The sequence below is a fragment of the Kryptolebias marmoratus genome, linkage group LG3 (genome assembly GCF_001649575.2).
Source record: "Kryptolebias marmoratus isolate JLee-2015 linkage group LG3, ASM164957v2, whole genome shotgun sequence".
Lineage (NCBI taxonomy): Eukaryota > Metazoa > Chordata > Actinopteri > Cyprinodontiformes > Rivulidae > Kryptolebias > Kryptolebias marmoratus.
The window spans coordinates 19,832,302-19,844,210 of NC_051432.1; the positions used below are offsets into that span (position 1 = coordinate 19,832,302).

General features: G+C 39.0%; 1 protein-coding gene across 1 annotated transcript in view; it reads right to left on the reverse strand.

Annotated features, from left to right (window-relative positions):
• The window catches only part of mfng (MFNG O-fucosylpeptide 3-beta-N-acetylglucosaminyltransferase), a 15,688-nt gene extending 4,654 nt beyond the window's left edge, over window positions 1–11,034 (reverse strand). Inside the window, exons 1-4 of the mRNA XM_017418665.3 lie at window positions 10,338–11,034; window positions 5,445–5,490; window positions 4,667–4,769; window positions 1,766–1,919 (exon numbers count right to left, since the gene is read on the reverse strand). Coding sequence (XP_017274154.1) covers window positions 1,766–1,919; window positions 4,667–4,769; window positions 5,445–5,490; window positions 10,338–10,724 — 690 coding nt within the window. The 5' untranslated portion in view covers window positions 10,725–11,034. The remainder of the gene's footprint in view (window positions 1–1,765; window positions 1,920–4,666; window positions 4,770–5,444; window positions 5,491–10,337) is intronic.
• Window positions 11,035–11,909: the final 875 nt, after the last annotated feature.

Below are 11,909 nucleotides of genomic sequence, written 5' to 3' on the forward strand. Positions count from 1 at the left end.
GGGGGGGGGGGGCAGGGGAGCAGAAGGGGAGCAGGAAGCAAAGACTAATAAAGATCTGTTTTCAATATAAATGGATGCAATCAGAGCAGAGAATGTGACACAAAGAGATGGAGAGGGCAATTTCAAGAAATGAACTGGAGATTGAAAAGTGCAGCGAGCTCACTGGAATCACTCTGCACTTAAACACATTGTAAGCATTAATTCCGAGCGCTCGCGCACAAACACGAACGCTTGCACGGCTACATGCTTGTTGCACTAGCCGCACACGTGCACCTGTTCGTGCGTTTGAAAAGCTTTTACCCTCATTGTCTGTGCGCACACCTGCTTCGTGTGTATTCAAACAAGGCACTAATCACTCAGGAGTGAACAAACACTATGCAGCCACACGTCCCGCAGACCGCCATTCAGCCATTCATCCACATACAGACCCGATTACAACCTCATTCATCACGACTGCAGGTCTGATGAGAAACACTAAATCAGATCTTTTAAAGTGAGGTTCTGTGGACATTTACAATTAATTTCTCATCTGTTGTAGATAGCTCTTTAAACAACCTCAATTTGGAGAAACAAGTTTAATTCTGACCGAATAGACGAGCTAATGGATAGTCCAAGCGAAGCCAATACCAAAGAGGATCACTGCTGTCCTAAAATAACTTCAGTCTCAAAACAGTCATACAACAATATCTGACAAATCTTTATGCAGCCTGGGGCACCTTCAGCAGGAGCATCATTTATTTCTGCTGGGAAAAGTGCATAATGTGAAATCAAACACTGTTAATATGGGTGGACTTCAGACCCGGAACCTGGAGGTTGAGGCCAGAATGGGACTAGTTTCTCAGTACATGTTAAACTCCGTGCAGAACAGGACTGAAGTGTTAAAAAGTAAAACCACATCTCAACCACATCTGCCCCACGTTCCTCGTGGGCAGATGTTGGTCCCAAAAGTACAACATGGCTGCTTCTGTGAAACAGTTCCTGCTGGCTTTATTTACCTCATCTGTCCAATTCAGTATAAACTCTCTTTCATCAAACTGAGGATATTTAAAAAAGCTATCTACAACCGGTAGGATGTTTTTGTTCATAACCTTTCACCCAACTTCATCTGAGTTACTCCTTTAAGGATCTACAGTAGAGCAAGAAGTACAGAGGCTAGATGATGAACCTTTTTTTTGTTTCTTTTTGTCTTACGGCTTTTTTTTACATTTGAGCCTACTGAGTATGACCATTGCTACATCTGAGGTCAGCAGCTTATTTAATAAAAGCCAGGCTGGTGAAACTTTTACCTCTTTATAATGTTTCAGAAGACATTCAAGCACTGATGGTATCAAGTGATGAAAACCTATTCACCTTCCTTTTCCTGTTCTAACAGTATTGTGAAATGTTTAAAAATTCTGCTGTCCTTACAACATGATTTTTTAAAACCAAAGGTAATTAGGAGCCATTTCAGTAAGAGTCACTTGACTAACCAGTCAAAACTTTGTGACTACTTCAATTTGTTCCTGAAATGGTTAGTAATGAGGGTTAAAACTGTGAAAATGCATCCCTTTATATTCAGGGATGTGAGAAAATCCTAGCTGTGATAGAAACCAATTAACCAGGTGAAAGGCTTGAAAAGAAGACTTTTGTTAGGATGAAGTTTATAACATCCAAAGGTGTGTTAACTTAACATTATTCTTTCAGTATATGTGTCACGCTTTAGAACCGGAGTTAAATCTACCAAAGAAGCAGCAGAGGTTGAGGTTAAACAAACACAGAACGGTACCGTTGCATTTCCCCGGAGCAGTTCGTGAGCGGTGATGGGTTTGTCCAGACTCGGTTTGCCCACGTAGACATCACCTTCCTGGGGAAAGGCCGAGAGCAGAGAGAGCAGAGCCTCCGGGTTCACGTAGTTATCGTCGTCTACATGACAAAACCACCTGAAGGGCGACAGAGGGAGGAAATTATGTCTTAATGCTTGTAACTTTCTTTTTTACTCTGAGGTTTCCTTGTGGATTCGTTCTTTTAACGGCTGCCAAAAAGTATATATCATCACTGGCTGCAGCAAGTGCTGAATCAAGTTATTGTTAAAACTTTTAAGTAAAAAATGACTTATTTATAATCTGTGCATCTGATATTATAAAGAATTACAGAAAGATTGAACCAGAAATTTACGTTTTAGATCTTTTAAAAAAATAGCTAAATATATCATTTCTGCTGCGTTTGTTTCACATTCAACACTCAAATCTTCATGTAACATTTTCTGACTGCAAAAGCTAGTTAAAGTGATGCTGTACTGTGCAAAAGTCTTAAGTCAGTCCTCATTTATTTATATTTTACTTCCAAAAAGCCAGAATTTCTTGGGATTTTTTAATGTGCTATTGATCTCATCCAAATAATAGATGTTTTAAGACTTTCAAAGAGCACTGAGAACTGCTGATCAAGGACACTTTAAGAGATTATAAGAAAGTCTGGCTCCCTAGACTTATAGTATAAAGAAATTAGAGGTGGTTTAAAACTTACGCACAGTATTGTGTATGCAACTTTCTTTTCTTTTCTTTTTTTCTTTTCTTTTTCACACAGCTTCCAGGACCAGATGAAGTTTCTGTATATTTATTTCTGTGTCATTGAGCCCAAATATTTAAATCCTACTAGGTCACTTTTTTTAATGTAATTTCACATCAAGTCAATATTTTTTAGGCTTTTAAAAGCCAGTGATCAGCATTAATACAGCCAAGATATTTCAGTTTATATATAAATACTACTTGTTCCTTTATTTAGAGAAAAAACAAAGAAATAAACAATTTCTTTTTGACTTGTATGTGTTCAGCCCTGCAGAAAGCTGAAGACTGGCTGTGGAGACTATTGGTTCTGCACATGAAAATTTTTGCAAAAAAAAAATCACGAATGTGTACTTTTTGTATACACATGAACCAAGTCATGTGAACGGCTAGTAGGGGCTTTGAGATGACAGTAGGACACACGAGTGACGGACGAGTTCATGCCCCAAATATACTACACAAGTACTGCACACTTGTTTTTTGTGCCACGCACTCAGTGTTCATCTGCTGAAAACAAGACATTTTTTTCCCACATCTCTACAAGTCATTACTGCAACCTGTACTTGACAAGTACTTTGTACTATTCCTCAAACTTTCTATCAAAAAAGCTGTGGCCTGGGTATCTTTCCCCACGTCCAAAACCCTTACAACTTTGGCTTTAATTACATATCAGTCACTTCTTCCATAAAGAAAAAGGCCTCTCGTTCACCAACCATGTTGAGTCTATCAGAAAATAATTGGTTACAGTTTTATGGCATCTATTTAACGTTGAAGAGTGCATAAATTAAACTGCAAATTGAAAAGAAGCCCTTGCCAAATGTCAAGTAACCTGCTGAGAATGTAATGTCTCCATTTATTTAGGTAGTAGTCATTGGTGGTGGTCTTTCTGCGATATTTAGCAAAAAACAAGAGCAACCTCTTTTATCAAACGTTGCATTTGTTGCGGGGTTATCGATAAAAGCAGGAAAGGTTGTTTTGGAGGTGACGTATGGCTCTCCAGGCAGAGCTTCTAACTCTATCTGCTTTTAGATGTGGTCAAATGTTCCCGAACAATGTTGAATTTTCAATAAAATCTCAGAACAGGACAAAAGAAAGCTATTTTTGGTCTGCATTTCAACGCAGCACTTCACTGTACTTCTCTAAGTGATCAAGCTGTTTGACTTTTTTTTTTTTTCTTCTACAATATTTAAAACTGGACGAAATTTCAGAGCCTCATTCCAAAGCAAAATGCGTAAACTACAACAATGCTGAGCCCTTCTTTTCTCTGCCGTCCGAACGGCAGAAAGGCTTCTTTCCAAAGCAAACAGACCAAGCCTCCACTTCCACGGGACTTCAGAGAAACCGGGGATGCTTTCTTAGTTCGTGCTGGAACCAAACTGGAAAAACTCATTTTCTCTGCCATCGTTATAACAAGACAGTTGTCAGCGCCTTAGTCACACACCAAACACAAGCTGTTGATTTCCCCCCCCTCACAAATAAAAATATCGTTCACATTTCCAACACATCAATCTGTACGTGTGCTACTTTATCTAATGCACGATCAGGAAGTTTACTTGAGCAAATACTGACGTTTCTCTCAAAACTTTAATATTTAACATCCTGCAGTAGGTTCTCATTGATTTACTCCGATGTCCAGCTGGTTTTTGTAATAACCTATAAATAATAAAAGAAACAAAAGTTCTTAAATTGAAACTGAGAGACACACATCAGCTACTGTTTGGGTTAATAGCAAATCACAGCTTCCTGAGGTATCTGTAAAGTCCTAATCATGAAGAGATCTTGAACATGTTTGTAAAGAAAGAGCAAAGAGTTTAAATAAAACATTTGGTGTTAGCACATCAAATAAATAATTTCATCCATTGCATCTTATATTTATCTAATAATAACACAACCAATAGGAAAAGTTTAGCAGTTCCTGTAAAAGGTAACAAAATTCTATAAAAACCTATAAGAGTTCCCTTTTCTAATGTCTTTTAAGTTTCATCCAAACTTAAAAGACTGGTTACATTTCATTTAATTCTGTCTACCTTACACCTCTATTGATGTGATTAGTTTTTGTAATCTTAATCTGGTCTATAAACCCCCGTTAATCCAAGGCGATGACTGTTTTTTTTAATCTGTCTCACCTCTTGTTTGAGGCCATGAAACCATCATACTCAGCGGACATCTTGCAGGACAGAGCCTGCTGGCTGTGATCTGAGTGGCAGCTCGTTACCACCAAGTTATAACCTGGATGGGAAAACGAGAATCAGATCAGAAGAGAAAAAGCAGATCATATTGTACTGTTTCTTAGTCTTGGGTCTTGCCAGAACATTATTATCTCTTTTCATAAAGGGGAAAAAAGAGAATAAAGGGGAAATATAAAAAAAAAGATAAATAAAATAAATTATTCAAGGGTGAAATTAAAATTCATGCAAAAATAAATGTGTAAGAGAAAGACTGATTGGGGGGAAAAAGTGAGAAATAGAAATTTTCCATTTATGCATCAAGACTTGGGACAAATGCGGTTGCTGCACTTTCAAAACTCTTGTTTTAAGCTCCGAGTGCCTCCATTTCTTCAGAGACAGTCGCTGATATAGGGCAGCGAGGTCTGACCCGTACTTTGTGTTTAAATTGACCATTCATTTGTGGTTATATCGGCCAGTGAAACAGGCTAGGTACAAAACAAAGAGCCTGTTTCGAGCCTTACAGTAATAAATCTGCCACTGCATCATCAGGAAAGCAGAAAATGTGAAAAACTGTGAAGTCAATTTCCCTCAAACCCCTATTAGCCTGCTTTTGTGATCTAAAGTACTTGAAGTTGGATGATTTATGATACTGTTAGCCCAAAACGACTGCATATGGTGCAGCTCTTTGTCCAGATCTGAATTTTTAAACATTGTGTGTAATTTTAAATTTGCTTACCTTGTGAACTTAAGTCTTCATCCTCAGTGTCAGTGAAAATAAATGTCTGAGGAGAAAAAAAAGAGTGGATTTAAAGTTGATTTCAATCCTCCTATTTTTCTGTTACACATTTTCATTAAACATTCTGAATTCTTTATTGATGGACCAAAGTCAGGAAGTGTTCCTCCTCTCAGCCTGAACAACGAGTGCCATGAAGGCAGCACAAACACAGAGACGAGCGTCTGGTCTGCAGAGCGCCAACGAGCCGTACAGAACTGAGACGGTGTTGTATTTGCAAGTCAATAAATCTTAGATAACAAACATTTTTATGTCTCTTCCATCACAGCTTTTTTCAGGCTCAACAGTCACTCATGCAGATGCCTTTTCATAAATAAATCAGTGGTGCGGTGCTGACATCTGGTGGTGAAAAACTGTAACGCATTAAACTTTATGTTCTCAAAATAAGGTAAAACCAAGTGATTCTTGCATCTGTTATTGTTGCATATCAGAGTTTTACACCTTATGTTGTAGGTTACAAATACAATTTACTAAAGTTCCACTCAAAAGATAATGTCCAACTAGAAGCACTCAATTTTTTAATCACTCTGTGGCCTTGGCGGAGGTTTGCGTTTTCTGTGCGGTCCGGGTCATATCCTGGATCAGCACCAAAATTTAATCCACTGTTTTTTGTGACGACTCCAACATTTCCTGAATATTTCATCCGAATCTGTTCTTTAGTTTTTACCTGATCTTTGCTAACAGACAGACAAATCGGCGGACACAACCGGAAACAGAACCTCCTTGGTGGAGGAAACAAAAGGGTCACATGTAGGAGCAGAGAGAAGGTTTTTAACAGAGGGGTTACCTGTGACCTTTGACCCCATGAACCTTGAAATCAGCAGGCATCCTCTTTGACCCATGAGGTGTCCAGCTGTGCAGTTTGACATTCCTACATCCCACTGCTGCAGAGTTAGAGCACTGGGTCAACTGTGATGCTGAACTTTGACCCCATGACCTTGAAATCAATCGTGATCACCCTTGATATAAGAGGTGTTCAACTGTGCAGTTTAATTTTCATCCGTTACATGGTTCCATAGTTAGAGCACAAGGTCATTTGTGACCTTGATTTTTGACCCCATCACGTTGAAATCAACAGTGATCACCCCTTGGCCCATGAGGTGTCCAGCTGTGGAGTTTAACATTCCTGTTATACAGCTGCAGAGTTAGAGCACGGGCTGGTCTGTGACTTTGACCTTGAACTTTGACCGGATCACTACCAAAATTTAATCCCTTGTTCCTTGTACCCTGTTTGACATTTCCTGAAAAAAAATCATAAAAATCTGTCCATAATTTTTTGAGTAATCTTGCACACAGACAGACAAATGTTACCGAAAACAACCTCCTTGACAGAGGTACATATTATTTGAAGACATGTAAAAATATTGACCTAATTATACTTTAAAATGGCAAGTAGGGAGGATTGTATTCGCTGAAATTTTATTTTATGATCATCAAAATGAAATATCTTGTTTAAAATGATTTATTTAAAGTTTAACCAGCATTTAAGAGATTCCACAAACACTTTCTCCGTATTCTGAATCAAGTTTATTTAGCAGGCAGTCGAATGTGCTGATTTAAATCTGTTCAGTCCACAGAGACTGGGTGGGTTTGCTCTGGAGGTTTTGCGGAAACGGCTCCAATTTCAACAACCCGTCAGGCTGAACCTTCCGGTGCGTTCGACTTTCTTTGCCAGTGAGGCACGAAATAACCCAGGAGTGGGACAAATCACCTGTTAGATTAGATAAAAAATAAACATTAAGTCATGTTTTATTCAAGGGACTGAATTAATGCTTTGGCTGCAACACAAGAAGACTAAAAGTTTTAGTCTGAAGTTCTCCTGAGGTGGGCAGCTTTACCTTTTGTTTTGTTTTTTCCTCCAAGACATAGGTTTGGGGTCTAGTGACAATAAAACTGAAAAAAAAAAGATCTATCCATCAATTTATGAAATGTTTTTCCAGCACATTAATCAGCAGTAAATCTACACTGTGACTCTGTGATGACAAATGATATAAATGTAATAAATCTTTATTCTATAAAAGAATGTGACACGGGGAGACATTTTTACAGCCGGAGTTCAGTGCTTCGGAACATTAAGGCTCGTCTCGATTGACTTTGTGTCTCGGGCCATTTAGGTGGGTCCATCTGATCTGTGAGTGTGTGTAAGGAGGGGTGTATGTGAGGGCTTATTAAAAGATATGCGGGGAGAGGGAAGCAGCTGATACCTTTAATCCCTGGATTACACGATGAGATTAAAACTCCAGGTATCCTTGAAAAACCGTGAAAAGGTTTTACGTGTAATGTTCTATTTTTAGAGATATCTAGTTCTGAATTTATATGCTTTCTGGGATTGAAAATACCCAAATTTGCATCTTGAGACAGTAAAATAAATTAAAGGTGTTCTGATAATGAACCACCAAAGGATGACAAGTATATGATTGTTGTCTCTTGTCTGTCTTTGAACCTACTGTAGGTTAGGAGTTAGTTGAGAATGCATTGTGCCCATTTTAGCTCTGCACTTTTATTTTTAGACTCCATCACAGATAATTAGCATGTTTAACTGTTTAAGAGTCAATTTTATTCATCTCATCCTGGCTTTTCTGTGCAGAAGCTGAGCTCAGACCCTGTCAGACACAAGCCTGTCTGTTTAGGGTTACATCTAATCTGGTCAAGCTGTTGCCTTTCAGATCTTTTTGTGTCCGTTTCATCACATCTGAAGATGAGAGTGGACGGCAGCAGAGTCTTTGTTTAATTACTTTCCAACACTGGAACATAATGGTGGATTTAGTTGCACAATCTCATATTAGAAACGAAAGTGTGACTGCCTTTTTGAGTGTTTTTATGGTTACTGTAACTCAAGTGCAAAACATCAAATGTGAGGAATTAGCAAGAAAAAGTGTCACTATAACTTAAACTGTCTATTCTTTGTATTGTGGACTCTATTAAATGTGTAAGACACAGAGACCTGGAGGAAATAAAACCTGACAAGCTACCCTCAACTTTTTTAATCTCTCTGTTGCTCTCAGCAACAATAAAGCAACTTTAAATCTTCACTTTTATCATTTTGACATCATTTAAATAAAATGGTGTCCCAAAGATTTTATTTTTTAATCTTATTGTCTAAACCTCACTGACCTCCCTTCATCTCTAATCGATCATCCCCTCCACTGTCACTGCACCACAGCACTGAAGCCCCCCCTGAGAAAAAGCTGCCATCACTGAAAGTTTTCTCCACTCTGGTCATAAGTCAAACTAAACTGCCGGCGCTGAAATCGGTCAGCCTGAACAGAAGAACAAAAACTGACAAAGTGTCAAACCACAGCAACTCGTGAGCAGAGCTCGCAGGAACGTTTTGACGAGACCAGACAATGCATAAATCTCACGTTTGTCACAAAGTTTAAGGAAGATTTGGGAACAACAGGAAATCGTTTTAATGTGTCTAAATAGGGATTCTGGTCAAGATCTGGCTGAAGGAGCTTTCCGTTTACCTTTCAGTACAACGCCACATTAAACATTAGGCATGAGGGGTAAAAACAATGTTCATATTTAGGGCTCCAGGTCACCAGGGACATCTTAAGCAGTTACAGTCTTTTTCAGCTCTAAGGTCATAGCAGCTTTATGTCAGAAGCAGCTGGAGGAGTGTTAGAGTCGATTTTTCCCTCAGCCATTATGTGTGGAGGGTTGTAAGTATGATGTTCTGCAATCTGCATCTGAACTTCCTGTTCTGTGAGCAGCTTCCGTTTCAGTATTGTTACCAAAGTCATAACAAGGCAGCTTGCCCCCCCCCCCCAAAAAAAAGCCCCAGTCGCACTGCTTCCTGTGTCTCTGTTCTAATACGTAATATTGCTCTTGTACTCATGCGTTTGTGTGACTACACGTGTAGCATGTCTGCTTTTTAATTTTATGTTTAGTGTTTTGGGGATACAATAAGTGGGCCAAGCGCAGCAAGGGCATTAAACCTTTTGCACAGCATTTTTCTGTGAGAAAGAGGAAGACACAGCACAAATCTTCCTCTTTCAGTCCTTGACCTTCTGAGAGATTTTCCTGCATTATGTAACAGAAAACAAGAAGTAACAAGACAAATTAATCTCTCATAGATGTTAAAAGAAAGAAGAAGATCCATTTTATAAACATGGGTACAACGTTTTTTCATGAGTACAACTTTTTTTAGTTATCATGTAGGCGCTGTAAAAAGTAAGGGTCTAAAACTAAACCAGCAAAGTCATTTTTTTTTCTTTTCTAATGAAATATTTCCCTATTTCTTGATGAATAAGTTGTTTTCTGTAACCGAACTGTAAACTACAGGCATTAGTGAACAACTTCAGATTTTTACCCAGTTTGGACAAATCTAACCTCAGCAGATGAGGGTTGTTACATTATGAGAGCATCAGATGCTGCAGGCCTAATGATGCCTCATTAGGCCTGCATGTGGCCTAAAGGTTAATCTTTCTAAATAATAAAATGACCTCCATAATATCTGATGGCTAATAAACTCCAGTTTGTTCAGTTATTAAAAAAACATACCTGAACAGTTGGATAAATAGACTTCAAAACACGTTTTATCCTTTGGCTTTAAAAAGTACCTGAACTCCTGAAATTCCTGAAAAACAGTTATGTGCATGGAAGGATTTGTCTTTTTTATTTACCCTTATGCACTGATGTTTAGTGATCTTTTTTGCTTTACTTTGTTTGCTTTTGATGCATCAAAGTACTGTACATAAGCAATAAAAGTCCTAAAATAGAAACATTGTTTTAAAACAGACATGTGGACCATTTTAAAGTCGGTTTCTTTCTCTTGCTTGTAAAACAGCTGCATGACAGAAGAATAAAACAAAACTGAGGACAGCGGACACCTACGTGCGCTTTGGTCCTGGAGATCCACGTCTCCAAAAGAAGCGCGAGGCGCGTCGTGTGGAACCTCCCGGTGGTCTTCACAGCTATGTAGACGTCCTCCAGCTCCAGCTGGGGCTGAGTGGCATGTGGACCCTCAAACAGTGAGAGTCCTGGGCTGCTGTCATGATGCTGGGACCGTCCTCCTCCTCTGCTGCTGCTGCTGGACGCGGAGCTCCGTGCGTCCTCGGAGCGAACCTGCTGGATGGAGCTGCGCGGCGCGCCCGGTGACGGGGGGTGATCCACGTTGAGTTTGGGGAAGCTGCTCGTGCGTAATTGGAAATCCACGAAGATAATGATGAAGAAGGTGAAAATGATGACAAGCAACCTCCGACGGACCCATCTTTTGCGCATGATAGACCAAAAAATATAAAAAAATAAATAAAAAGTTAACGAAACCTCAAAGACGCTGAAGTTTCCTCATTTAGAACCACCCGCATGTTTTTGTCAGAGGTTCTGTCTTCCTTCTTCACAGTTATCGGTAAAGTTCCTTTCAATAACAGCCATATGTTAAAGATCAAAAGGATTTCTGTCATAAACCTGACCAAAGTTTAGATTTTTGTCTGTTATGAAACCAACAGCGGATCATTTTTTATAATATAAAATCTACTTCTATTCAGATCAACCTGACTGTCTGCCCAAATCGCCGTCATTTAGTGTGAAGTTCGATGGAACCACCTGAAGGGGATTTCCTGTCACTGCTTTCAAAATAAACCACGAATATAAAACGCTTCCGGTCGCCATTTTTGGTTTGATTTAACAGGCAGCAGACAACCAGAGTTATCCAAAATCCAAAGTACATAAAATGTAGTATTATGTATGCTTAGACTGTTTGCGTAATTTTATTAAACAGGGGCTGATTTCTGACATCCGCTGATCCTCCTGAACTCTCACAGAGAAACAGCAAAGCACAGCAAACTCTTCACCTTCTTCCTTCCTCTTCAGCACACAGGAACCAACACAAAATGAGTCTGAAACTGTCCGAAATAAAACGTGAATTGCAGATTCAACAGGCTAGTCAGCAAACAGCAGATATATGTGCATGTGTGTGTGTTTGTTTGGTTTGATTCGTGTTAAAATACATTAAATAAAAGTGGGGGGAAACATGGTTACCTATCAGAATATACCTGCTATAATCAAACAGTAAAAGTGTAAAAGATACATTTTTAGCATGAGGGTGTTTCTGACAGAAAGTTCAACTATTATAGTGTCCAAAGTGAGGAAAGTTCATCCACCGGGGAGCATGAATTGTTCTCACTGAACTTCTTTGGTGAGTTTTATGCAGCAGTGAAAGCATTCAACAAACTGAAAGTGGTTCTGAAACAACAAGAAGACTGAAACAAAAGTCATTAATTCTAATTTAGAGGTGTCAGCGTGCCGTATAAAAGTTTCAGCTCTGATCTTTCTTAATGCTTTGCTTTCAAGTAGTCAGACAGATTCTTTTGAGTGGTTTTGGTCAATGCCTCTTCAGAATTTATGAAGCTCCTAAAATGTTTTTCTTCGAAGTTTAGCTACCTTTTCGCTCGTTTTCTGTTCCGT